General features: G+C 53.6%; 1 protein-coding gene across 4 annotated transcripts; it reads left to right on the forward strand.

The window, feature by feature from the left end:
* The first annotated feature begins 56 nt into the window (after positions 1 to 56).
* MVP (major vault protein) lies at positions 57 to 23,938 on the forward strand. 4 transcript variants are annotated; one of them, XM_078439753.2, is made up of 15 exons: positions 57 to 441; positions 6,496 to 6,628; positions 6,812 to 7,007; positions 14,550 to 14,673; positions 14,774 to 14,905; positions 15,145 to 15,239; positions 15,538 to 15,774; positions 17,960 to 18,241; positions 19,057 to 19,301; positions 19,438 to 19,635; positions 20,452 to 20,838; positions 21,905 to 22,021; positions 22,177 to 22,303; positions 22,805 to 22,993; positions 23,676 to 23,938. In XM_078439753.2, exons 2-15 carry the CDS (start codon positions 6,504 to 6,506, stop codon positions 23,892 to 23,894), a joined length of 2,673 nt encoding a protein of 890 aa, XP_078295879.1. In that variant the 5' UTR covers positions 57 to 441; positions 6,496 to 6,503; the 3' UTR covers positions 23,895 to 23,938. The 4 variants fall into 4 exon arrangements, with proteins under 4 accessions (XP_078295879.1, XP_078295880.1, XP_078295882.1 ...); XM_078439754.2 differs by having other exon boundaries at positions 57 to 409; XM_078439756.2 differs by lacking the exon at positions 57 to 441 and adding an exon at positions 476 to 859.
* Positions 23,939 to 27,206: the final 3,268 nt, after the last annotated feature.

Raw genomic sequence — 27,206 nt, forward strand, 5'->3', positions numbered from 1 at the left:
GAAATGAAAGTCACGTGGGGCAGAGGTGAACTCGGCACCTGCCCCTCTGACCCTTCCCGGTCTCATTCCAGCACTGCCAGCTGGCTCTGAGGTGGGACCTCACCGAGAGAGCCAAGAGGCTGCAGTGCCTTCAGCTGCAGTAGAAGCCGCCCAGAGGAGGAAGAGAGAACCAGCTGCGAGGGCCCTTTAAATGGCCAGGCCCCACCCCTGAGTGCCTGCCCTGCCGGGAAGTGATCCCTAGGGCTGGGCCTGGGAGTGTCCCCCTCTGAGGGGTCTGGGGCAGGCAGCACTCCTTCTGGGTGTACTTCGTACAGGTCCCAAAGCCCCCAAACAGTTGGTGGGGCCTTGTGTCCCTTAAGGCTCGCCTAGCCCCGTCCTGCCTTCTAAGGCCTTGCTTCTGCCGGGGCAGGTAAGACATCTCTGAACCGGAGGAGGAAGAAGGTGGGTAGAGGCTTGGCCGTGGGAGGTTTTGCTTTCCTTGCTGGATTTTTTTTTTTTTTTTTTTTTTTTTGTCTTTTGAAGTAAACGTAGATCAACTTGTTATCTTGCGAACACTCCCCCACCCCCCAAATCGAAGGCCTCTTGACTTCAGGCTCCCACATCAGAAGTTAGGGCAGAGGCAAGTTGGGTCCATTCGCACTCTCTCCTGGGTCCCTGCTGTAGGCCTCTGCCTCCTCCTCCTAAGGACTTCGGCTCTGGCCTGTCCTCTCTGAGCTTTTAGAATGTGATTCCCGCCCCCCACACACTGAGATCCTTCATCTATGCCAAATGTTGAGGATTTCCCACAGCCTCACTTAAGGCTATGCTGACCGTGATCCTAGCAGGCCATTTGGGAGGTGGTTAGCAAAGTGATCTCAAGGTAGCCTTGACTTCTAGAAGGCTTGGGGGTTGCTGAGCAAGGCTCTCTCATTTTCTCTTTTGTGGGGGGGGGGGGGTTGGGGGGGTGGGGGCTGAAATCAAGAAACAGGAAACTCATTTGGACCCGCCAGTCTGTGATTATGGGGATCTTAGAGCTGGCTCTCAGGAGTGAAGTATGGGGGTGGGAGATGGTAACTGAGGCAGATGTCCCCTGTGTTGTCTGTTTCCCGCCTGGGTGGTCCCCTGGGTTGTGAGGGGGGAAAGCTGGCTGTTACATGGGGTGCCAGTCAGTGGGCTCCCTGGAAACTTCTGCCTGTTTCTGCCCTTGGCAAACAGGGCACCCAGCCTGACCCCGGGTGAAGCTTTCTGGGTGGGGCAGCTCTCTGGAGTAGCCAGCCGATAGAGCAGCCACCCTGAGCGGATGGCCCAGGGACAGCCTGAGGGCTCCAAAGTGACTCTGGCCTCCTTGTTGGATGGAGGAGTTCCCTCCCCCCTAGCCCCCCTCGCAGAAAATGCTCGGCTGTGAAGTGCCATTGACCCTGTCTCCCAGAGAATAATCTGCCCCACCCGGGTCCTAAGTTCTTGTTCTGTGCTTCCTGGTTTGGGAGCTCTGCAGCAGTGATCCCAGGCTGAGTTCTGGCTCTGTCCTTTGATCATTGCATGATCCTGAGTGATGTTGCTAACTAATCTAGGTTCTTGTGAGGATTAAATGAATGAATTAAAGGTCCTTAACACAATGCCTGGCACAGTTTAAGTTCCTAATAAGTGGGAGCTGTTATTTGGGGGACTCTTGCCAAAGACACACATTCTAGAGTCTCCTGGAAACTTTGGTGTGGTGGGGCTGGATGAGGCCTGGGAATCAGCATGAACAGGAGCAACACTCTCAGCTGGTTCCTGTGATGGAGCAAGTTTAGAAAACATTGATCTAGATCAGGGGTTCTGAAGCCTGGTTCCTGGGTCACTTCTCAACTGGACAACCTTCATCTTCAATGAGTGGCATTAATTGGCAGCATCCAGGAAGTAGGGTGAAGATAGGGCGAGGAGCATCCTGAGCTGGCAGAACTGTTCTGTCCCCAGTGAGGCCACCAAGCTGCTCCTCCTCCCACAAGGTAGTTGAGCTGGAGCTCAGAGAACACTTTCCTAGGAAGAAAAGTTCCCAAAAAGCTGCTCTTAAACCTGTTTGGTGGGAGACAAATTCTTGAATTTCCACTCTAGTCCCCCTATAGTAGGAAATAATCTCCCTAAACTGGGAAGCTGGTAAATAAACAGCCTCTGAGCAGTCCCTGAGTAATGGGACTCTTGCATTCTCCAAAGACTAGAATGTTTACACAGGGAAACGGCAACGATGAGCCCCTGTGTATGTTGAGCGTCCTGTACATTTCCCTAAACCTGAGCTTGATAGGGAGGATGGTGGCAGGCTGAGTCACTGACTTCCCCTCCAGCTTCAGGTCTGCTTGGGGGCTCCTTGGACCTGCCATGGACCAGGCTGAACGAAATGCCCTGCCCTTGAGCAGTCTGTAATCTGAGCTCATTTTATTCTCCCTCCTCCCAGCCACCCTCTGAGCTCCTGTGCCCTAGAGCCATCCTGTAGTCACTAATCTCTTTAGGCCCAGGAAATAGTCCTTCCTTTCCATTTCTCGGTCTAGGAGACTAAGGCTCAGAGCTAGCAAGTGGCCCCAGATTGACAGAGCTCAATCTTTGCTGTGTATCAGGGTCAGTGGGAGAGATTTTAAATCTAGCCATGTCTGCACCCCACCTCAGGCCACTGAGGTCAGAATCCCCAGAGATCAGTGCTTTTCGAAGACTTCCAGGTGACTCTCAAGTACAGCCAGGACTGAGAGTGGCTGCTTGAGGCCGGAGTTGCTGGTACTTTAATATGTGCCCAAATCACGAGGGATCTGGTTAAAATGCCGGCTGATTCAGCAGCTCTTGAGTGGGGCCTGAGAAGCCCCCTTACTAACAAGCTTCAGGTGATGCCGATGTCGCTCACTACAGACCAGTACACCATAAAGCTGGTCACTCAGACATCTGTTTGAGTCACTGTGCCAGGCACTCACAGTTGACCCTGAAGATCTCTGACAGGTAGTGACCAGAGAGGCTCATTGAGTTTTGCTGTAGTGTAAGTTTCCTTTTTGTAAGTTTCCTTTGGAGCCAAGACACTGGTCTATAGCTGCGTCTTAACTAGCGGATGAAGCAGCTTCTGCGTACAGGTTTTGTTCTCTGCCCTTCCACCCACTACCCGCCCCCCTTCTTCGTGGGTGTGGTGCAGTGTCTGAGACTTTGGGCAACAGCTGACGGATTCCTGCAGGAAGCTCATGACATCTGGGGGAAGTGTGATCAGACCAAGCTGGGCATGTATGCAGAGAGCAGACTAGGGGGCAGATCCTGGAAGCAGGCCCCGAAGGGGAGGGGATGAGTGGATTTGGAGTGCCGGGGCCAGCCCCAAGGTCTAGGCAGGACCTTCCAAAGGCCAACATCATCCTTAACCATTGTTTTTTGAGGGGCCTGCCTTACTGGAAAGACAATGTTCTGACTATCCATGTCATCTGGTACACCCCAAAAGTGTAAATCTGGGACTTGTCACAAACAAGCTGCCTGAGTCAAGTGGTTTCCCTGGCTCCCTGGAGAGGTCATACGTGGAGGCTTCTTTTTACAGATAGCAAGAGGATAAGAGCAAAGTCTGTTCTGGGGTGAACAGCAGGTGGTCTAGGTGGAAGGCACAGCTTTAGGGTATGGTAGTGGGCAGTCAGGGGGGATAAGATAGGGTCCCAGTACTGAAACAAGGGCTTGGCTTTGGAACAAGGCAGAAGCCCAGCCAGATCAGCTATAAGGATGATTCTCAGCTGAGTCACTGAGCTGGGTGAGGCTCTCAGCCCCCCTGACTGGGCCCAGCTGGGATGACAGATGGTGGAGAGGCCTCAGCCATAGGGAGTGGGGGATTGTCCAAAAAGGAGTCATTGGAGGCTGTTCCTGGGGCCTGCTTCCCAGCCCTTGCATGGCCTTCTAGAGTTCAGATCTTCCCTAGGGGGTGCCTCACGGAGCCCTGTCCACACCTCCACTTATAGCCCTAGCCCTTCCTCTCCCCCATCTGGCTTCCTGGCCAGGCTTCTACCCTGCAGAGAACCTGGCAAAGGCTTCACTTAGCCTTCAGATGCCCCTTCTTTGCTGCCATTCTAGCCCCACAGCTGGGGCGACACAAGACTTGCCAGCTTTCTGACCACTCAGCAAGGGGGGTTAAGGCCCGGTGGGTTAGGGGGTCTCTGGTGCTAGGCCACATCCCCTAACTGATTAAGGGAGCTGGGCCTCAGGCTATTCCTGCCTCAGCAATAAGTAGCATAGTGCTTCTGGAGAGTCGGGCTCTGTTCCAAGTACTTTATGATTACCTCAGTCCTCATAACTCGGGTAGATGCCCTATCCGTTCACAGTTTACAGGCCGGGAAACGGGTATAGGGAGGGCAATGGACTTGTCTGAAGTTACCCCATCCAGTAAGGGATGCAGGTACTTCCGGCTCCTGGGGGCTCTTTGGGGGCTTCCTCAGGAAGCCACTTTGGAAGCACAGCAGAGAGAGACTGGGCAATAGGGAGGAAGGAAAGAGAAGGTCAAGATAAGAGTGGGGAGGAGAACAGATCAAGGAAAGCAGAAAGGCAGCCCCTGTATTTTCAAACACTGCCTGAAAACAACAGAAGAGGGAGCCCTGACGTCAGAAAAGCCACTCCTACAAGTCCCGGGGAATTAACTTCACATAAACCAGAGCAACAAAAAAGTATCGAGGTCAAATCCCATACAAAGTTGCAAGATAGAGAGCAGAACATTCTTTTGATGTGGAAAGTGTACCAGGAAGACAGGTGAAAACTGTAACCTTTCAAAATGAGGTAAGATGTTAAACAGTACAAGGCAGGGAATCAGAACCGTAAGACCGGGCAGTCTGGCTGAATCTGTGCCCCTAACCACTGTCCCATGGCTGCCACCAGAGAAGGACAGGACCAAGCATTCCATGGGGATTCTCATCCCACTGATTTGCTGCGTGGCCTCTAATGATCCATAGTCCCTACCTGGGACTCAGCTACTTGGAGGTACACTGTAATGTGGGACTGACCAACCTTATTTGGCCACCTTGATGGAAATTTAATATTTAGTTCCTCAGTTCCCCTGGTCACATTGCAAGTATTCAGTAGCTGCCTGTGACCAGTCCAAAGAATCCAGATTTAGAATATGTCCATCATTACAGAAGGTTCTACTAGATGATGCTGAGTTAGAGACTTAAGCAGGAGCCAGGCAGGTGTTGTTGAGTGCAGCAGCCTAGGTAGAGGACAACAGGAACAGCACGTGGAGATTGTGGTAAGTGCACGATTGGCGGGGAGGGGGCAGGCGGGCCTGGGCGGTGGGGGGGTGTCACATCTATAGGCAGCAGCTGTGACTTGACTCTAGCCAGTTTTGCTAGGTGGAAATGCAGGGTGTAGCTCCTAATTCTTCAAGAGAAGCAGGAATCAGGAGGTTGTGGAAACTCACAATTGCTAAGCAAAAAAATAAATAAAAATTTTACAGAGTGTGTAGGTTAAGTAGAATTCTTGTGCCTTTCCCTGGCTTCTGCAATTTTGGGGCTTCAGCCTCTTTCTCCTGCGCTAAGCCACTCCGTCCTCGCTCCCGCTTCTCAGGTTAGAAGTTAGTTGAATGGTGGGGCAGATGAAGTGTCCCTCCTTTTCTGCTGGTGGCTTCAAAATGGCCTGACCAAAGTCTCAGAGGGCAGGGCTTTGAGTTGTCTAATAAACTTGGTTCCCTCTGTGTGACCCCAAGGGATGTATCGTCCAAAGTCCAAGGCCTGCTGGAGGCAGGGACGGGGGTTCAGGCAGGAGGCATGACCTTCCTGAACCACCCAGGATTCAGAAGCAGGTAGGATGGGGGTGGGTGAGAGACGCACTTGTTCATTCCCTTTCCCTTCCCACCCACCCCTACCTGCAAACACAGGAAACCAAGAGTGACCACAGACCAGAGAGAACTGGGGAGAAAAGGACTAATTTGGTTGGGGTTTGCAACCCAGCTGACTCTATGGGAGCACCAGTTCCGCCAGGGATCCCTCCCTTGAGAGGTGGCCCGTGTCTGAACAGTTCATCCCAGATTGCTGAAAATGTGTGTGGGGGGCATGGGTGCAAAGATAGTGTAAATATTCTTAGGCTGTGGGCTACCATTGCAATACAGCTGGGTCCCGGGATCCCCTGAAATAAACAAGCCTGTGTCTGGAGGACCCGGGGAGCCACCCAGTCACTGCTCCTGCTCTGCTGGTGAAGGCCACCTCCGGCACCTCCAGAGTTTTCATCTAAAGCCCCTTCCGGTGCTGCAGGCAGTTTGGGGAGGGAAAGGAATAGGCAGAGAACAACCTGGGCTTCCGCGGTTAATTGTGTCAAGCAGGTCTCGGCAGGGATGAGGTCTGGATGGGCTGTGTGCCCTGGGTGGAGAGAACAGAGGAAGCGGCTGGCGTGGGGCTCAAAAGGGTGAAATAATCCGAGCTGGAGGAGGACAGGCCCACTCCCCCATCTCCAGCCAGTCCTCCGGCTCGTGCTGGCCCCGTGCCGGCCCCCTGTGCTCATCTTGTTGGATCTTCTCCCCACCTGTCTATCCCCCTGCTGCCCTGGGCTCAGGAGTCACCATGGCAACCGAAGAGTCCATCATCCGCATCCCCCCATACCACTACATCCATGTGCTGGACCAGAACAGCAACGTGTCCCGCGTGGAGGTCGGGCCAAAGACTTACATCCGGCAGGACAATGAGAGGTTGGTGTTGGGACTGTGCCGTGGGGTGCCTGTTAGTCTGGCTGGCGTGACCGTCCATCTCCTTCCTGTTCCCAGGCAGGATTGGCCCTGGGTTGGGTGACGCTTTCTCTCCCATTCACTGTCTCCTTCAGAAATGAGAACAGGGTCCCCCAGGTCCTCACACTGCTTCTCACCCTCCTACAGGGTCCTGTTTGCCCCCATGCACATGGTGACTGTCCCCCCACGCCACTACTGCACAGTGGCCAACCCGGTGTCCCGGGATCCCCAGGGCTTGGTGCTGTTCGACGTCACAGGGCAAGTACGGCTCCGCCACGCTGACCTAGAGATCCGGCTGGCCCAGGACCCCTTCCCCCTGTACCCAGGGGAGGTGCTGGAAAAGGTACTTGGCTTGCTTCCTCTATAATCATTCTGCCTGTTCTGCCGCCTTGTCCTAGGGCTCTGCGCTGCCTTCTGGAGGGAAAACAAACTGGGGCTGTGGGAGCGGGTGGGGGCAACATTTGCAGGTTCTCCCCAAGGACAGAATTACTGCTTCCTTCCTTCCTCCTCGAATGCCCACAGCAGACCCGCCCCTCCTTTGAGAGATGTCAGCCCATCTCCCCTCCTGACCTTCCAGGCTCTGGAGCCTGCTAGAAGCTCCCGACCACTCTGGTGCTAAACAATTATGCCAAGTGTGAGCATTTCATCCACTCAAACGGTGCCAGACTGTTGGGCAGTCTGGTGGGCAGTGACCGCAATGGTGGACGAGATGAGTTTGGGCTCGGAGACTGGTGACCGTTCCTCAGGAAGGCATCACAGGCCTGCGCTTGTGGCCTGGCCCTCGTTTACGTGGCCCTCAGGCCCTGGCCTGAAAATCCCCCATACCCAGGTCCTACCTCGGATCAGCTCAGTCCCTCTCTGGGTGGGGAGTGGTTGGGGGGGCGGGGGGGGGGGGGCAGTGTTGAAAGCTCCCTAGGTTCCCCAGCCCACAGCAGCTCTTTCTCTCAAACCCCACATCCTCCAGGCCAGGAGGACAGGGCCTCTCCCTCTTTGGAGCCCAATGTCATGGAGCCGTTCCTTTTCCTCCCTCTCTGCCCACACCTCTTCACTTCTGGTCTCCACTGAGAAGGTGCCTGCCTCAGGCCTCCCTCCCCCTCCCCTTCTGACTCATGGGAGCCTCACTAATGTCCTTGTGATGACCTTGTCAATGACTTGGCCTTCTTGAACTCAATTCTTCTGTTCTGCTGCAGCCCCTCCTGGTGCCAGTCCACTCGGGACCTGGTTATTCTCCCACCTCCCCCACCTTGGAAACTCAATCCCCGCCTCCTCAGTTGTCATGACCCCTCAGGGCTTTTCATTCCGTCTTCTGTCCCTCAGATTCTCTTCCTGGTCTCTTTCCTACACCAACTGGAGGTTGTCATCTTAACAGTCTCTTATGTGCAGGACCTGTGGCCAAAGCCGGTCCTGGATTGCTGTGACCCCAACCTGTCCTTCCTGTCCTCATACCCAGGAGGGGCTTCCTGGCCATGAGGACAGATCCACAAAGATGACAGTATTACAAGTAGCTGATGGGTCAAGCGGCTCATTTCCAGGCCAGCTCTGTTCAGTGGTTCTCTTCCTTCCTAACCAGCTTTCTCTCCACTTTTTTTCTGCATGCCTCTAAATATTTATCATTTTCCACTCCCTTCCTATTTTCTATCCTATTTTTTAGTAGCATTTTATTTTATTTTTTTTAATTTTTTTTTAATGTTTATTTATTTCTGAGAGAGGGAAAGACAGAGTGCAAGCTCGGCAGGGGCAGAGAGAGAGAGGGAGACACAGAATCTGAAGCAGGCTCCAGGCTCCAAGCTGTCTGCACAGAGCCCGACGCGGGGCTCAAACTCACAAACTGTGAGATCATGACCTGAGCCGAAGTCGGACGCTCAACCGACTGAGCCACCAACATTTTATTTTAATTTTTTTAATGTTGAGAGCGCCTGCGTGTGCATGAGTTGGGGAGGAGCGGAGACAGAAAGGGAAAGAGGACCCGAAGCCAGCTCTGTGCTGACAGCCCAATGTGGGGCTTGAACTCACGAACGGCAAGATCCTGACCTGAGCCAAAGTTAGACACTCAACCAAGGGGCACCGAGGTGCCCCTTTAAGAAGCCCTTTAAAGTTTATTTATTTTGAGAGAGAGCACATACGAGTGGGGGAGGAGCGGAGAGCGAGGGAGAGAGGGAATCCCAAGTAGGCTCCACGATGTCAGCCCTGAGCCCGACTCAGGGCTCGGCTCAAACCCACGAACCATGAGATCATGACCTGAGCCGAAATCAAGAGTAAGATGCTTGACTGACTGAGCCACCTGGGTGCCCCACTCATTCTTAAACAACTTCGCCACATACTTAGAAGTCCAGGCCATCTGGCAGGATCTGGGTCTGCATTCCCTTCCCTTATTTTATATCTGTGCTCATCTCCTTTCTACCTGTTGGGGCCTCCATCAGGTGGCCCCGGGAACCTGGCTTATCCTTCTGTGTCTCTTTTTAATTTTATTTTATTTTAATCCCAGTGTAATTAACCTACAGTATTAGGCTTGGGTGTGCCATACAATGCCATATGCTTACTCAGTGCTCATCAGGATAAGTGTACTCTTTACCCCCTTCACCTAGTTCACCCATCCCCCTCCACCTCCCCTCTGGTAACAGAGTTTGTTTGTTCTCTGTAGTTAAGAGTCTGTTTCTTGGTTTGTCTATTTTTCCCTTTATTCACTTGTTTCTTAAATTCCACATATGAGTGAAATCATACGGTATGTCTTTAACTTACTTCGCTTCCCATTATGCTCTCCAGCTCCATCCATGTTGTTGCAAATGGCGAGATTTCATTATTGTTATGGCTGCGTAATATTCCATTGTGTGTATATGCCACATCTTCTTTATCCTTTCTTCTGTTGATGGACACTTGGGCTTCCACCATTTGGCTATTGTAAATAACGCCGAAATAAACAAAGGGGTGCATATATCCTTTCCAATTAGTGTTTTCACATTCTTTGGGTAAATACCCCTTAGGGTGATGACTGGATCATACGGTAGATCTATTTTGAATTTTTTGCAAAACCTCCATCCTGTTTTCCACAGTGGCTGCACCAGTTTGCATTCCCACCAACAGTACACAAGGATTCCTTTTTTTCTCCACACCCTCGCCAACACTTATTGTTTCATGTGTTTTTTATTTGAGCCATTCTGACAGGTATGAGGGGATATCTTCTTGTGGTTTTGATTTGCATTTCCCTGATAATGAGTCCTGTTGAGCATCTTTTCATGTATCTTTTGGCCATCTGGATGTCTTTGGGGAAGTGTCTATTCATGTCTTCTGTCTGTTTTAATTTAGATTATTTTTTGATGTTGAGTTGTGTAAGTTCTTTATATATTTTGGATACTCTAACCCTTTATGGATATGTCTCTCCCATTCTGTAGGTTGTCTTAGTTTTGTCGGTTATTTCCTTGGCTGTGCAGAAGCTTTTTATTTTGATGTAGTCCCAATAGGTTGTTCTTGCTTTATCTCTCTTGCTCAGGAGACCATACCTAGAAATATGTTGCTATGGTCAATGTCAGAGACATTACTGTCTGTGCTCTTTTCTAGGATTTTTATGGTTTCAGGTCTCACATTCAGGTCCTTAATCCATTTTCAGTTAATTTTTGGGTATGGTGTAAGAAAGCGGTACCCTTGCATTTTTTTTTTTTTTTTTTTTTTTTTTTTTTTTTTTTTTTTTTTGCATGTAACTGTCCAGTTTTCCCAGCACGGTTTGTTGAAAAGACTTTTTCTCATTGCATTCTCTTGCCTCCTTTACCAAAGATTAATTGACCCTGTAATTGTAGCTTTCTATTCTGTTCCATTGATCTATGTTTATTTTTGCCCCAGGACCATATTGTCATGATCACTACAGCTTTGTAATAGAACTTGAAATCTGGAATAGTGCTACCTCCAGCTTTGTTTTTCTTTTTCAAGATGGCTTTGGTTATTCCGGGTCTTTTGTGGTTCCATACAGATTTTGGGATTGTTCTAGTTCTCTGAAAAATGCTGTTGGTATTTTGATAGGGATTTCATGAAATCTGTAGATTGCTTTGGGCAGTATGGACGTTTTAACAATATTCTTCTAATCCATGAGAGTAAAATGTCTTTCCATTTGTGTCTCCTTTAATTTCTTTCATCAATGTCTTGTAGTTTCAGGGTACAGTTCTTTCACCTCCTTGGGTAAGTTTATATACTTCTATCTTTTTTAAGTTTATTTATTTATTTTGAGAGAGGGAGAGAGAGAATCCCAAGCAGGTGCTGCGTCATCAGCGTGGAACCCGATGGGGGGCTCGAAGTCCTGAACATGAATGAGGTCATGACCTGAGCCGAAGTCCAACACTTAACCTGTAACCCCACCTGGAGCTTCTCTTTCCTCTGTCTTTAATTTCCCCACTACTGCTGCCTTTCTCTTGGCCAATAAATATGCTCTGTCTCTTCTATCCTTCTCTGCCCTTAAAGGCTTACTTGCAGAAGCTTTCATTCTAAAGAATACATCCAGAAGGCTGTAAGGTCCTTCGTGACTTCTGCCCCCAATCTCTACTCACCATTCGCCAGAGCCCTCTACTGTCATCCATTCAGGGTCTGTGCTTCCAGATATGTTTATGCATTAACATAAGTATATGTAAAAAAAAAAAATCATATCAACTATAACCTATTTGCATAAAGCTATCACATTGTCACTTGCCAGTGTATTTTGAATGAGCTTCTGCATATTGTTATGTAAGTCTCATTTGTTCTATGTAATTCCAGATGATGCTAAAAGCTCAGCCATTTTCCTGTTGAGTATCATTCATGGTGTTTCCGATTTATAAGGAAAAACAGTGTTGCGACGAGTATCCTTGTCTGTGTGTCCTTGTTCATGTTTCTGTTTGCTGTTTGTGTGTGTGTGTGTGTGTGTGTTTAAAAACATTTTTTCAAGATTTTTTTTAATTAAAAATTTTTTTAATGTTTATTCATTCTTGAGAGACAGAGTGTGAGTGGGGGAGGAGCAGAGAAAGAGAGGGAGACACAGAATCCAAAGCAGGCCCTGGGCTCTGAGCTGTCAGCACAGAGCCCGATGTGGGGCTCGAACCCAGGAGCCGTGAGATCATGACCTGAGCCAAAGTCGGACGCTTAACCGGCCATCAGGGCCTCTCAAGATTTTATTTTTAGGGGCGCCTGAGTGGCTCAGTCAGTTAAGCGTCCAACTTCGGCTCAGGTCATGATCTCACAGTTTCTGAGTTCGAGCCCTGTGTTGGGCTCTGTGCTGACAGCTCAGAGTCCGGAGCCTGCTTTGAATTCTGTCTCCTTCTCTCTCTGCCCCTCCCTACTTGTGCTCTTTCTCTCAAAAATAAATAAATAAATGTAAAAAAAAAACAAAAAAAAAGAAAGAAAGATTTTAAGTAATCTCTGCACCCAACCTGGGGCTTGAACTTACAACCTTGAGATTGAGTTCCATGTTCTACCAACTTAAGCCAACCAGGCACGTATAGTGTTTGCTGTTCTTTAAGAGTAGAAACTATTAAGAATTGCTGGGTCCCAGGATACGCATGTGAAATTTTTTTACATTTATTTATTTTTGAGAGACAGAGCACAAGTGGGGGAGGGGCAGAGAGGGAAGGAGACACAGAATCCGAAGCAGGCTCCAGGCTCCGAGCTGTCAGCGCAGAGCCCGACGCGGGGCTCGAACGCACAAACCGCGGGATCATGACCTGAGCTGAAGTCGGACGCTCAACCGACTCAGCCACCCAGGCGCCCCTGAAATTTAAATTTAAAAGTAGGAACTTTTATGAGGGCCCTATATATAAATCCAGTTTCTAGCTATTTACTGCTGCTGCTTTCCTTTCATACTTACCCTTTGATAACTGCTTGATGTCCTCTGCCCCATTTCCTCACAAGCCCCTACATCTGGCCCCTGCCCCCGCCCCCCACCTCCACTGAACTTGCTTTCACAAGGCTCCAAGGCCTCCCAACTCCTAATTCCTAACCTGGGTGGACATTCTGTGTCTCACGGGTCTTCTTAGCCACAACCATTGTTGACCTGCCCTGTTATTAAAACTTGTCTTTTTGGAGTGGCTCCCTTGGTTGAGTGTCTGATTTTTTATTTTGGCTCAGCTCACGATCTCATGGTTCATTAGTTCAAGCCCCGCATTGGGCTCTGCGCTAAGGGCGTGGATTCTGCTTGAGATTCTCTGTCTCCATCTCTGCCCCTCCCCTGCTCACTCTCTCTCTCTCTCTCTCTCTCTCAAAATAAACACTTAAAAAAAAAAAAAACTTGTCTTTTTTTCCCCTCCACCCGACCCCCCGCTAAAACTTATCTTCCTGTTTTACTCTGTGGATATCTCTTTCCATCTTCTTCGATGTCTCCCTCTCCTCTCCTGCCCTCTGCCTTCAGATTCTGTCCTGAACCTCCTGTGAGCCCTCTCATGCTCCCGTGGCCTTGACCACTTCGTCTATGTTAGACATCCACCCCTGTACCATCGCTGGGAGCTGCTGACCTGTGAGCCCCTAGCTGCCTGTGGGAGGCTCTCTCCTGGATGTCCCGCTGCCAGTTCCTACTGGACATCCAAACCCGACACTTTCCCTTCCCCCCAAATCTGCTCTTCTCCCGCATTCCCAATCTTATGTGGCGATACTACTGGGTACCTAGTCACCTGAGCTGGAAGCCTGCAGTGGCGTGGGGGACAGACAGGAAGGAGACCAGGGTGGCCGCCAGGAGACAGATTAGGAAGATCTTTCCATTATCCAGGCAAGAGATGGTGACTTAGGTGAGGGGAATGGCAGCGATAAAGGTAGATGTAGCTTTCAGCGGAACAGGGAGAAAATGATGATAGAGTAGATGTGGGAGGTGAAAAACCCCCACGATCCTTCCAGAAATCTCACTTTCTCCTCTTCCTGCACCTTTATATCAAAAGCCAGCTCTTCCTTTGAGCCCCTGCTCAAAAGCCACTCCCAGAGGGCTTTTCCTGATGTGCCCTAGGTTTTTGCAACCTCTGTCCCTTGACACTGTCCATGGTGTACTTGGAGACAGGGGTCTGTATCTGTCTTATCACCTGCTGGACACTTCCAATCCAGGAAGATGGGTGTGTGTGTGTGTGTGTAGCCTGCCCCTACCACAATCAGCCAGGTGCTGTGCCCATTGAAGATGCACAAGGAAGGGCTCGCCTGCCTCCAACCCAGTGTGTGGTCACTGGGGAGAGAGTAGAGCTGCTCGGCCTTTCCGCGCTGGGTCACTCTGGTCAGAGAAAGGAGCGGCAGGCAGCTAAGCTTCACTAAAGACTGAGGTTCAAGTCCGGATCCCGTTCATCACTAGTTGTGTGACCTTGGGCACATCTCTTCCAGCCTCTCTGAGCCTCTTTCTCTCCTTTCCTGCCTCCCTCAGATCAAAGACCAAGTGAAGTTCTACTCTTAGAAACCTTCCTACAAACTTCTAAAAGGTTTGGATGCTTATTGCCAGGTCCCCCTTCCTGATGAAAAGAGACGTGATGGCTGGAGCACGGTGGCCATCTTGTGACCATGAAGCAACCCTGATGACAAAGCCACGTGCCAAAGCATGCCTGTTACAGCCGTCCAGGCTTCCCACTTCCTTACTTTCCGCACTTCCCCGGGGCATACTAGGCCTTGAGGTGTGTCCCAGTTTCCCAACCTAGGTTTCTAATTCAGAACCACTTCTAAGCACTTCCTACAGAGGATCGTGTGTTCTTGGCTCATTGGTAGTGGCTTCCTCTTGCTCGGTCAGCTGTTTTAGTTCTTCAGGTCACATGGCTTTGGGACTACCCCTACCTTGTGCATTCCACTTGGCAGCTTTTGGGGGGACCTATAAAGATGGATGCTGCGGACTCTGACCTCCAAGGTATTGGGCATGACTCCTGGAGTCACAGTACTGGATGTCCCATGACCTCCCTTCTTCCCTTGTCAGGACATCACTCCACTGCAGGTGGTTATGCCCAACACTGCCCTCCATCTTAAGGCGTTGCTGGATTTTGAGGATAAGAATGGAGAGAAGGTGGTGGCAGGAGATGAGTGGCTATTTGAAGGACCTGGTAAGTTCCTTCCGTCGGCCGGAGTCCGGGTCAGAGGCTCCTGGCCTTTCCACTATAGCTCTGATACATGCTCACCTCCAGCCTCTTCTCCCCTCCCCAGGCACATATATCCCCCAGAAGGAGGTGGAGGTCCTGGAGATTATCCAGGCCACAGTCATCAGGCAGAACCAGGCCCTGCGGCTGAGGGCCCGCAAGGAGTGCTGGGACCGGGACGGCAAGGAGAGGGTGACAGGTGGGGTCGATAAGGGGTGCTGATGGGGGCGGACAGGCCGTGCTCTGCCCACAGGGTTGGGGATGGCCACTAGCAGCCTGGGAGGAAGTACTTCCCTGGGATCTCTCTTATAAGCTTTTGGGGGCTGCCCACTGCTGCTTTCCCTAACCCCCCCCCCCTGTGCGGGCTCTCCCCTGACCCTGCTGTCATGTTGACATGGCTTCTCCCTCCCCCCAACCCCCACCCTTCACCCGACCCAGGGGAAGAATGGCTGGTGCGTTCCGTGGGGGCATATCTCCCGGGAGTGTTTGAGGAGGTTCTGGATTTGGTGGACGCCGTGATCCTCACAGAAAAGGTCTGTGCTCTGGGGGGTTAAGGGACCCTGGGGTAGGGATCACTCTGAGTGGCAGAGAATAGTGGCAGAGGACATGAACGTGAAAGAGAAGCAATATTTCTAAGGCCACTAAAAGAAAACTGCAGAGGTCAGTTACCTGAGGGGTATCCTGAGTCCTCTGAGAGGGTTAAAATGCCCTCCTGGGTTGGTGGAGACTGGCGGTCAGGCCTGGGAGCACTTAGTGGCCAGTGGGGCTCCCAGGTCCCCTGAGGAACTTGGAGATCGGTTTCCCCAAACGCCCCGACCTCTTGTCCTACAGACGGCCCTGCACCTCCGGGCTCGGCAGAACTTCCGAGACTTGAGAGGAGTGACCCGTCGCACGGGGGAGGAGTGGCTGGTGACCGTGCAGGACACGGAGGCCCATGTGCCAGATGTCTACGAGGAGGTGCTGGGGGTCGTGCCCATCACCACCTTGGGCCCCCGCAACTACTGTGTGATTCTCGACCCAGTGGGCCCGGATGGCAAGAACCAGCTGGGGCAGAAGCGTGTGGTCAAGGTGAGTGCCTCCATTTCACCTGGAGCTCTGCTCTGGGAGGGTGAATGCCCTTGAGTGGAGGCCCTCGGACCTCTTCCTTCCCTCCTCCCACCCCAGGTACATGTTCTAGAAGCACCAAGCTCGTTCTGGCTCCCTCTGTGTCCTTGCACGTCTAGTTCTATCTTTTGAGACAGAGTCCCCCTGATCTCCCTGGTGGCCCCCAACCTCAGTTTCCACACAGTTTCTTCTGGGAGCACCTCCCGGGTCCCATCCGTACCCGCTGTTCTAGAAACCTTGTCATCATGCATAAAACAAATCTCTTGGTTTACGCTTCTCCCCACCCCACCTCACCCCTCTCTTAACTATACATGGGACTACCAGGGATCGACACACTTTTCTGTAAAGAGCCAGATCGTAGATACTTTGGGCTTTGGGAGCACATTCCACTGTACTGTTGGAGCAAAAGCATAGACAGCTTGTAAATGAACGAGTGCCTCTGTGTTCCCGTAACATTTTACTTCCCGAAATAGCCCAAATGTCTAGCAGTGGATGAACAGATCACAAATTGAGGCGTATCCACACAATGGAATATCCTTCAGCTATAAAAGGAAATAAGCACGTACGGATGCTCGTGTGCTAATGATCAGCATTCAGGGCGCCTGGGTGGCTCAGTCGGCTGAGCGTCCGACTTCAGCTCAGGTCGTGATCTCAGAGCTCGTGAGTTTGAGCCCCACATCGGGCTCTGTGCTGACAGCTCAGAGCCTGGAGCCTGCTTCGGATTCTGTGTCTCCCTCTCTCTGCCCCTCCCTCACTCACGTTCTGTCTCTCTCTCTCTCAAAAACAAATAAACATTAAAAAAAACTACATTAGTATTTCAGCTAGTACTTGGAATTGTTTAATTCCATTTATTTTACTTTTCAAAATGTAGTTTTTGGGGGGGGGGAGGGGCAGAGAGAGAGGAGAGAGAGAGAGAGGATCCCAAGCAGCCTCCATGCTTAGTGCGGAGCCAGATGTGGGGCTTGATCCCATGACCTTGAGATCACGACCTGAGCTGAAATCAAGAGCTGGATACTCAACTGACTGCGGCAGCCACGCACCCCTGTGTGGTTCCGTTTATACAAAATGTCCCAAATGGGTAAATCCGTAGTGATAGAAAATAGATTAGTGGTTAGAGGGGGTAGGGATGGACAGAGAGGAACCGCTAATGAGTTTTTCAGGGTGATGAAAACCCTGGGATTAGATCCTAGAGATGATCAGACAACTCTGTGGATATGCCAAAACAACTGAATTGTAGACTTTAACCGGAAAAATTGTATGGTATATAGATTATATCTCAAATAGATTGTTAAAAAAAAAATAATAGTGGCCAGATTTGGCCCAGAAACTGAGTTTGCCAATGTCTGGACGACACCATCCCAAGAAAACAACGCATGGGAGAAATGAGCAACAAGAGGGTCATTCTTATTTTTTTTTAAGCTTTTTTTTTTTAATGTTTAGTTTTGAAAAAGAGAGAGAGAGAGTGCATGGGAGGGACGGGGGTGGTGAGGAGGGAGGGAGGGATGGAGGGAGAGAGAGAGAATCCCAAGCAGGCTCCACACTGTCAGCACAGAGCCAGATGCGGGGCTCAAAACTCCCAAACCATGAGATCACGACCTGCCCTGAAATCAAGGGTTGGACACTTACCTGGGTGGCTCAGTCAGTTGGGCGTCTGATTTTAGCTCAGGTCACGATCTCGCAGTTAGTGAGTTTGAGCCCCGTGTCGGGCTCTGTGCTGACAGCTCGGAGCCTGGAGCCTGCTTCGGATTCTGTGTCTCCCTCTCTCTCTGCCCCTCCCCCACTCATGCTCTGTCTCTCCCAAAAATGAATTTAAAAAAAAAAAGGGGGGGGGGGGTTGGACGCTTTAGCGACTGAGCCACCCAGGCCCTCCAAGAGGTTTATTCTTAACGGTTGAGCTTGTGAGGGTCCAGGTCCTGACGGTTTACAGGATTTATCAAGGGCGGTTTGACCAGACGAGATCTGTGGGCATTTGTCGAGAGCCTCATGGTCCCGATAATGCTTCGCTGTATTACGGTGGGAACGTCAGGAGGGTCTTTTGGGGCTCCTGTCCTCATCACAAGCCTGTGGCCACAGGAACCAAAAGAGGCGCTATCAGAGGCAGTCACGACTCTGGGTGGCAACCGCTTCTAACCCCATGTCTTTCCACTAGGGCGAGAAGTCTTTTTTCCTCCAGCCTGGAGAGAGGCTGGAGCGAGGCATCCAGGATATATATGTGCTGTCAGAGCAGCAGGGGCTGCTGCTGAGGGCCCTGCAACCCCTGGAGGAGGGAGAAGAGGAGGAGAAGGTCTCCCACCAGGCTGGGGACAACTGGCTCATCCGCGGGCCCCTGGAGTACGTGCCCTCTGCCAAGGTAGAGGTGGTAGAAGAACGTCAGGCCATCCCTCTGGACGAGAATGAGGGCATCTACGTGCAGGATATCAAGACTGGAAGGGTAACAGCTGAGGGATGGGCACCCTTACTGTTGTGCGGCCACGGTGGTGGCCTGCTCGGGGCTGACGGGGACAGGTGCGTGGTGGAGATGGGGGAGGAGACTTCGACAGCCTTGGTGGTGGCATCCGAGCAGGCCGGCATCCCGTGGAGTATCTGCCTTCCCTTTGTTGTAAATAGCGAAGTGCAAACTTGAGAAGCTCCCCAGGGAGAAGATGAGCCAGGTTTAAGGACTCTGTCTCCACTGCAGAACTGGCCCCAGCATAAAGATCTAACTGGGGAGTGGCCTGGGAACAGCAAGAACCAAATTCCTCCCCCATCCCCTTATCCAGGTGGAATTTTTCCTCTTTGCCAACCCCCCCCCCCCCAATCTGAAGCCTTGACCTTGGTCTGACCTAGGACCACATCTCCAACCTCTTTCTCTAAGACGCCAACCTGAAAGTAGAGCTCAGAATCCTAGGAAGTGTTAGCGAATGTTACCTAGGTCCTAGGATTGATGGCATCTGTCCCTCCGATGCCCTCCAAGCTGCCCCCAGAAGGAAAGTTCCAGAAGAAATCCTCTGAAGCCCTTACCACGTGCCAAGTTCTCAGCACTAGACATCTGAGATGTCATTCATTCCTCAACCCTGTGCGGATGAGGAACCAAAGCAGGGGTGCGCCCAAGACGACCGAGCTAGCAGCCGGTGCATCTGAATACAGCCTCGTTCCAGAGACCATGTTTGGCCACAGCGCCAAGCTACCCTCCCCCACCACCGGGCTGCCGGCTGGGTCCTTCCCCCTTCCCTTCCCGGGTGACGTCCCTCCCCGTTCTCTCTCAAGGTACGAGCTGTGATTGGAAGCACCTACATGCTGACCCAGGACGAAGTCCTGTGGGAGAAAGAGCTACCTCCTGGGGTGGAGGATCTGCTGAACAAGGGGCAGGACCCGCTGGCAGACAGGGGTGTGAAGGAGATGCCCAAGACCCCCCAGCCCTCCCCTCTCCGGAACAAGACCCGCGTGGTCAGCTACCGGGTCCCTCACAACGCTGCTGTGCAGGTGTATGACTACAGAGAGAAGAGAGCTCGGTGAGGGGCCGTTCGGGGGGGGGGGCAGTTGGGGAGGCTACTGGGGGGGAGGGGGGAGGCGGGAAGGGCCACCGGGGGTGAGGGGGACGAGGCGGGAGGGGTTCTCCGTGTGTCTGACTCCCGGCTCCCTCTGCAGTGTGGTCTTTGGGCCCGAGCTGGTGTCGCTGGGTCCCGAGGAGCAGTTCACCGTGTTGTCCCTTTCGGCCGGGAGGCCCAAGCGTCCCCATGCCCGCCGCGCTCTCTGCCTGCTGCTCGGGCCTGACTTCTTCACAGACGTCATCACCATCGAAACAGCAGACCATGCCAGGCTGCAGCTGCAGCTCGCCTACAACTGGTGAGGGGTGGGGAGGGCCCGGGGGGTGGGGGAGCCAGGAGGAAGAGCCCTGGGTCCCGCAGCGCTGGGCTCACGTTCAGCCAACCACATAACTGCAAGGTCGTGAAAATGTCGGTTGGACACACCCAGTGCGAGTGGGCAGATGTCCCCAAGCACAGGCTCTGGGGCTCGCTGCCTGGGTCCCGGCCCTGCCGTTTGCTAGCTGTGGACCTAGGCCAGTGACTCGGTGCTTTCCTCCATCTCCCAATCTGTAAAATGAGAGTGACAACCGTCAGCCTCATGGGGCGGTCGAAGGGATGCGGTGAGAATTGGAACAGTGCCCTGTACGTAGTTAGAGCTCAAATGGCGGTGACCGGAGAGGGGGGAGGGGAGTCCCATACGGTGGCTGTGCCCCACCACACCCACCTCTGGGCGGAGTGGCCAGGACTGTGACAGGGGCAGATGGGGGCGCTGACCTCTCTGGGGCGGGGGGGCACTGCAGCATGGTCGCTAAGAGCATAGACCCTGGAGCCACGCTGCCTGAGTTCACCTTTCTGGTTTGCCACATATGATGTGACTTTGGGCCTGTCACTTAACCTCTCTGGGCCTCTCTTTCCTCATCTGTAAAAGGGGATAGTGCTCATCCCCACCTCCTAGGGTGGCTGGGAGAATAAGATGGTCTCTCACCTGGGCCCATGGTGGGTAGCAATTCTCGTTCTCTGTCGTGGGAGACCCTGGCCAGTGACGGGGGGTGGGGGCCGGAGTCCTTTTCAAAGACGAGAGTTGCCGTTTCCTGGAGGAAGATGGCTTCCCTGTTCTGGGCCTCTCTGTTCACAGGCACTTTGAGCTGAGGGACCGGAAGGACCCACAGGAGACAGCCAAGCTCTTCTCAGTGCCTGACTTCGTGGGTGACGCCTGCAAGGCCATCGCGTCCCGGGTGCGGGGGGCCGTGGCCTCCGTCACCTTCGATGACTTCCATAAGAATTCTGCCCGCATTATTCGCACTGCTGTCTTTGGCTTTGAGACCCCAGAAACCAAGGGGCTCGACGGCAGGGCTCTGCCCCAGCCCCGGGACCGGGCCGTCTTCCCCCAAAACGGGTTGGTGGTCAGCAGCGTGGACGTGCAGTCGGTGGAGCCCGTGGACCAGAGGACCCGGGACGCCTTACAGCGCAGCGTCCAACTGGCCATTGAGATCACCACCAACTCCCAGGAGGCAGCTGCCAAGTGAGTGAGGCCTGGGGGCAGGGCTTCCCCACTGCCCACAGTGCCCACTGCGGGCCAGACCTCTCCCGAGTCCTTCCCTCGGCCCACTGCCACGACCTGGGTAACAAGGTGCCCTCCCCCCGCCCCCGCCTACGGACGGCCTGCGATCACCCTTAGCAGATGGCATGGCCCACTGAAGAATACGACTAGGACAGGGCGCCCAGGTGGCTCAGCTGGTTAAGCGTCCGACTTCGGCTCAGGTCATGATCTCACGGTCTGTGAGTTCGAGCCCCGCATCGGGCTCTGTGCTGACAGCTCGGAGCCTGGAGCCTGCTTTGGATTCCGTGTCTCCTCTCTCTGCCCCTTCCTGACTTCTCTCTCTCTCTCTCTCTCTCTCTGTCTCTCTCTCTCTCTCTCTCTCTCTCTCAAAAAAAAAAAAAAAAAAAGTACCACTAGGTGCCATCCCCCTCCTGTGGCTTCTCACCTTGCTTGTGCTAGAACGCAAACTTGTTCCATGGTCCTTCCGGGCACCGGGGATCCAGGCCTACCTCCCCCACCTCACCTTCCAGCCTCTCCCAGGCTCACGTGCTCCAATCCCACCAGCTTCTTTCTGCCCCTCAGATGCACAGCCGTGCTCCCCGCTGCGGGCCCTCTGCGCTGGCTGTTCCCTCCGGCCAGAATGCTCTTCGCCTAGAGCGCTTCAGCCGGCCTCCTCCTCGGGCCTCAGCCCGAAGCTCGCCTCCTCGCAGAGCCCAGTTCTTTCTGCCCCAACTGAAGCAGCACCCGCTCTGCTTGGTGTCCCGTCACCCACTTTCAGGGAACTTGTCATTGTCCGAAATCAACCACGTCCCTTTGTTTCTCCCCACTGGAGGGTGGGCTGTGTGGAAGCGGGGGCCTCGGGTCACAAGTCCGTCCCTTCCCCTGCGCCTGCAATCGTGCCAGGCTGTGAGCGCGCACGCCGTTCTTCCGTTGGCACGTTGAGTGCTTCCCGCGGGCACCCCCAGCAGACTGGCGGTCCCTGCCCTTGGAGAGCTGGCTCGCATCTTGGAAGATGGCCAGCATCTTCCCAGTCCCCTCTCCCGTCCAGGCACGAGGCTCAGAGACTTGAGCAAGAAGCCCGCGGCCGGCTTGAGAGGCAGAAGATCTTGGACCAATCCGAAGCTGAAAAGGCTCGCCGCGAACTCTTGGAGCTGGAGGCTCTGAGGTGGGTTGAGAACCAGAGGAAAAGAGGGCCCGGTCTTGGAAAGCAGCTGGTGGAGGGACTGAGACGAGTGTGACTTCTGCTGCCCAGAAGTGAGGGTGGAGGAGGGCAGGGCTGGGCTTCCTCCTGGCGTCCCCTGACCCCCGCCGCCCCTCCAGCACTGCCGTGGAGAGCACGGGGACCGCCAAGGCGGAGGCCGAGTCCCGCGCTGAGGCCCTGCGCATCGAGGGAGAAGGCTCCGTGCTACAGGCCAAGTTGAAAGCCGAGGCCTTGGCCATTGAGACGGTGAGTGGGGGCGATGCCTGTGGAAGGGGGTCTGGAAGAGGCCCCATCACTGCAGCCCTGGAGAGGAGTGGGAGACCAGGTGTCCCGATGTAAGGCCCTATTTAAATACTCCGTGGTTTATAAAGTCCTTTGCCCTGTGTCTATTCGCTTAACCACCTTTCCCCTCCGGGCATGATGACCTCTGTCTTCTGTGTAATGTGCACTCACACGTTGGCCAGCTTTGTGCAAAGTGCTGCACGTGTCTTACACGCACGGTCTTATTTAATGCCTGAAGTCCCATTCAGGCGGCGGGTACTGTCTCCATTTTACAGATGGCAGAACCAAGGCTTGGATTGAGGACTCCCACCAGTCGCCAGCTACAAGGCAGCCTGGCCAGGAGTCACCTGGCAAATTGACTGTCCATTTACAGTTCCATCCCTTTGGCCTCTGTTCTCTCTGGCTTGCTGGGACAGTTCCCAGGGGCCACACAATGCTGCGTTCTCTCCCCCCACCCCCTTCCAGGAGGCTGAGCTCCAGCGGGTACGGAAAGTGCGAGAACTAGAACTGGTCTATGCCCGGGCCCAGCTGGAGCTGGAGGTGAGCAAGGCCCAGCAGCTGGCGGAGGTGGAGGTGAAGAAGTTCAAGCAGATGACGGAGGCCCTGGGCCCCAGCACCATCAGGGACCTTGCTGTGGCTGGGCCAGAGATGCAGGTCAGAGTGGGGAGGGGGCTGGTGTGTGTGTGCGTGTGTGTGTGTGTGTGTGTGTGTTGGGACCATATCTGAAACCAAGAAGGCAGAGCTGGGGCAGACATATCTGGAAAGATGATGCTGGGGGCGGAGGGGAGAGGAGGTGAAACTGTCCCCGTGTCCCAGCCTGTAGAACTTGTGCACGGTGGCCTCTGTCAGGCACTGTGCTAGCTTCGGCAGGGAGCTGCAGCCCCTGGGGCGGATGGTCATCAAGTGGAACCCCAGTCCGTGGCAAGTGCTTTGAAGGAAGTCGAGCCAGGGATGCTGGCTGGTTTAGGGAGAGTCCCTCGGAAGAGGGGATACTTGAGGCCGATGTAGAGTTGACGGGAGCTTCCTGGGAGAGGCTCCATGTGCAAAGACACAAGGACGACAGAACTCAGTGCGTTTAAGGAACAGAAAGGACTGAATGGCCGCGACCGAGGGTGGAATGGTGAGCTTCTGGAAGCAGCTACAGTGGGGCCGGGTCTTTCAGGCCTTCTAAGCCCCGGTGAAACCTTCAGTCTCCCCTGATACACCTCGCTTATTGTCCACGACTAATCCTAGGAGGATGGCTCGGGTGACAGCTGCAGAGTGCGATAAGTGTGGGTGGTGGCCAAGGAGACAAGAAAAGGAACAGGGGACTGACTCTTCCCTCTTGCTCCTCAAGGTGAAACTGCTCCAGAGCCTGGGCCTGAAATCAACGCTCATCACCGATGGTTCCACCCCCATCAACCTCTTCAACACAGCCTTGGGTCTCCTGGGGCTGGGGTCGGAGGCCCAGCCCCCAACCAAAAAGGCAGCCGGCATGCCCAGCCCCCAGGAGGGCTTGCTTCTCCGGTCCCCTCCTGCCCCTCAGTCTCTTGGAGACAACCATGTTGTTCCTTAGCACCGTGCTGCAACCGACAAATTAAACATTTCTGGGCATTCTAACCTTGGGCCTCAAGTCTCTGTCACAAGGGAGCATTGTGGATACCCCTGAAATCTCAAGGTAGCTACTAGAGACTATCCTCACCTGTGAGGTGGAGAGGAAACTGAGGCAGGGAACAGTCACGCTGATGGGAATGTGACCCCAAAGTCTTACTAGTCGCACTTTTTTTTTTTTTTTGATGTTTGTCTTTGAGAGTGAGAGAGACAGAGCACGAGCAGGGGAGGGGCAGAGAGAGAGGGAGACACAGAAACCAAGCGGGCTCCAGGCTTTGAGCTGTCAGCACGGAGCCTGACGTGGGGCTCGAACCCGTGATGTGATATGATCTGATATGATCTGAGCTGAAGTCGGAGGCTTCACCGACCGAGCCACCCAGGCGCCATGGCCAGTCAACTAGTCGGACTGTCTTTGGTGGTCAGCTCCCTTAGACCCCAGGTGGGGGAGCTGATACCACAGGGGAGAGAATGGGGCCCCGCCTAGGCAGCCTCCCTGGGATGGCTCCTGCACTAGCTAGGTCTTTCCTCACTGGTAATTCCTCCAGGAAACTGCAGGCTGGGCGGGTTTTGGAATCTAGCCCTCAGGCTGCAGGTGCACCCACCCCTGCATCCCCTCCCCCGCCTCCCAGCACTTGGGAGACTCTCTCTCTCTGGCACCACCTGCTGGTCCCACCGCATAGCCGGCAGGCCTGTGCACTTGTCCCTCTCAGATGGGATGTCAGGATCCTGCCCAGGGGCCACAGGAACTGGAGTGCCTTTCTGGGCTTCTGATATGGGCTCTTCCCAAGCATCGAGGGAGGAGTTCCCTCTTTCCACCCTCCCCCGCAACCAGTGCAGAGCTCTTTCTGGGGGAAGGATCCAGGCATGATCAAATTTGCAACCAGTGCAGAGCCCTTTCTGAAGGAAAGATCAGGCGTGATCGAATTTGGCTGCACAGAGGAGGCTGCACCAGCCCTTTGCCCAGGTAGAGCCGTAGGTACTAGGTTGATAACTAAGTAAAAAGATCCTGGGGAGAGAGAAGCTTGGGTTTACTTTCGGTATAACTGAGGAAGGCAACTTCTCTGATCTCCTCTGTCTGTGAAAGAGGCCAGGAATTCTCCTCCAGAACGGGGCTGATGCTTGGTTAGGGCCTTCTTCCTCTTCGTGCACTGAGGCCTGACCCTACGAGCCTGGTCTCTTTCCGAGTTGAGGTGCATTTGTGTGGCCAGTGGCTCCACTCAAGTCTGAGCTTGAGGCCAGGGGCTGACTGTTGAGCCCACAGCACTTGGTGGAGCTGGCTCAGAGTTGACGGGACAGGCAAGTGAATTGGCCCTTCCAGCCCAGCTTCCTTCTAACTGTCCTATATTGTCCCTTGAGAGAGGTAATGAACTTAACATGTGCCTGGTACCAGCCGAAGAGCTTTACATGCTATGTTAGCACAGCTTATGGCCAAAGGCCTCTGGGGATGGGTGACAGCAGGCGAGGTGGGTACGTTCCTACCCCTCAGCAACCGGCTCCTATGGCCGTCCCTCTGCTTGTCTTTACTAATGACCATCCCACTTCTGCCACCAACAACTGCTGCCTCACTCTCACCTTCCAAAAACCATTCCTTCAGTGACCTTGACCACCCCCTCAACATTGACACTCACCCTTTGCATGTCTGGGTAATTCACTCACTAGAAACCTCCCTCCTTAACTCCACCCTCCCCATCCCCTGGGCTACTTAGCCCTGTCCCTCCTTAAACCATCCACCGCCCTCCCTGCCCGCCCCTGCCCAGCTGCATGTTGCTGGGGGAGGTACAGCCCACATGCTGACTGATCTGATTTTAAATTCCTGGCAACACATCTCAAGGGAGACCTAGGGCCTCTGACTCCGCTTCTCCTGCTTGTGCAAGATCTCCTTCAGAACTACCACTCACACCTCTCCCCTCAGCTTCCCACATCCCCACCCACTTTCTCTCACCTCTGAGAGAAAATAGAAGCACTTTGGGCAGGAAGCCCCCCCCCCCCAACCCCCGCTTCCCAGCAGCAAATCTAGCAAACTACCAGCACCTGGACTCCAACCGCCCCCCCCCCCCGTTCCCACTGGGGATGTGTCCCCCTGAGCCCCACTCCTCCCCTTGAGCTCTACAACCCACCAATCTCAAGTCCCTGAGTCCACTCCTCCACGGATCACCTTTCTGTCCCGCACTGTCAATCTCTCCCTCTCCCGGCTCCCTGTCACCAGCAGGTGAGTGTGCTCTACTTTTTGCCACACAGACTCAACGAGTGAGCTCCCCCTGGGCCCTCCCCTCCCTCCCGCTGCACCCCCTCCTCTATTTTCCCTTTGCAGCCACATTTCTTAGTTTCCATCCTCACCTCTCATTATCTCCTCATGTCACTCCCATCAGCTGCTGTCTCCACCCCTTCCTTCATGGAAACTGCTCTTATTGGCATCACCAGTGACATCCCTGTTGCTAGACCCCTCAGATTCTCTTTGTTCAGCCTCTCCTGTCATTCGGGACAAGGGCCATCCCTCTTCCACACTGGGCTCCCATGACATGGCCTCCACCTCAGGGGCCACTCCTGTTTCCCTGGCCAGCTCCACTCCCTCTGCTCCATCTCAGTCACAGGTTGCCCTGAACCCCATTCTTAGTGACAACCTTGGCCAGTCCCATGGCTTTAGAGCATCTCTATCCCCCAGACTTCAAATGTAGTCCTCTATCCCTGACCTCACCCCTGAACTCTGGACTCCTTTCCAACTGAGTTGATGTCTCCACATGGCTCTCTGATGGCCATTGGGCTTGGCTGTATGGCTTGTTCTGGCCAGTGAAATGCAAGGGGAAGTGGCATCACTGTCCTCTCCTTTCCCTTTTCCGTGGTGACAGGCAATATTCCAAACAGAGGCTGTTCTGTCAGTGTGGGTTCCCGAGAGAGAAATGGCAGGAGGCAGAGTCACAGCTGACCCACAGTAGACCTGCCACAGGGACAGGAAATGTTTGCTGTGTTAGGGAACCGAAGTTGCGGGGTCGGGGGTGGGGGGTGCTACCATAGCGTAACCTAGCCTATCCTGACCACTTCTGTGTACCTCACAAGGTTGTAAAGTCTGGTAAGGTAATGGGGGAAGCTGTTCTTTAAATTGTACACATGGGGCGCCCGGGTGGCTCAGTCGGTTAAGTGTCCGACTTCAGCTCAGGTCGTGATCTCACAGCCCTTGAGTTCGAGCCCCGTGTCGGGCTCTGTGCTGACAGCTCAGAGCCTGGAGCCTGCTTTGGATTCTGTGTCTCCCTCTCTCTCTCTGCCCCTCCCCGGCTCATGT

Source organism: Panthera onca, chromosome E3 (genome assembly GCF_046562875.1).
Source record: "Panthera onca isolate mPanOnc1 chromosome E3, mPanOnc1 haplotype 2, whole genome shotgun sequence".
In the NCBI taxonomy this organism is placed as follows: domain Eukaryota; kingdom Metazoa; phylum Chordata; class Mammalia; order Carnivora; family Felidae; genus Panthera; species Panthera onca.

Bases quoted from the DNA above. Each gene is read 5' to 3' on its own strand.
- MVP (XM_078439753.2), top strand. From the start codon at position 6,504: ATGGCAACCGAAGAGTCCATCATCCGCATCCCCCCATACCACTACATC. The intron at 7,008-14,549 runs GTACTTGGCTTG...TTCCCTTGTCAG, and splicing joins CAGGGGAGGTGCTGGAAAAG to GACATCACTCCACTGCAGGT. The intron at 22,994-23,675 runs GTCAGAGTGGGG...TTGCTCCTCAAG, and splicing joins TGGCTGGGCCAGAGATGCAG to GTGAAACTGCTCCAGAGCCT.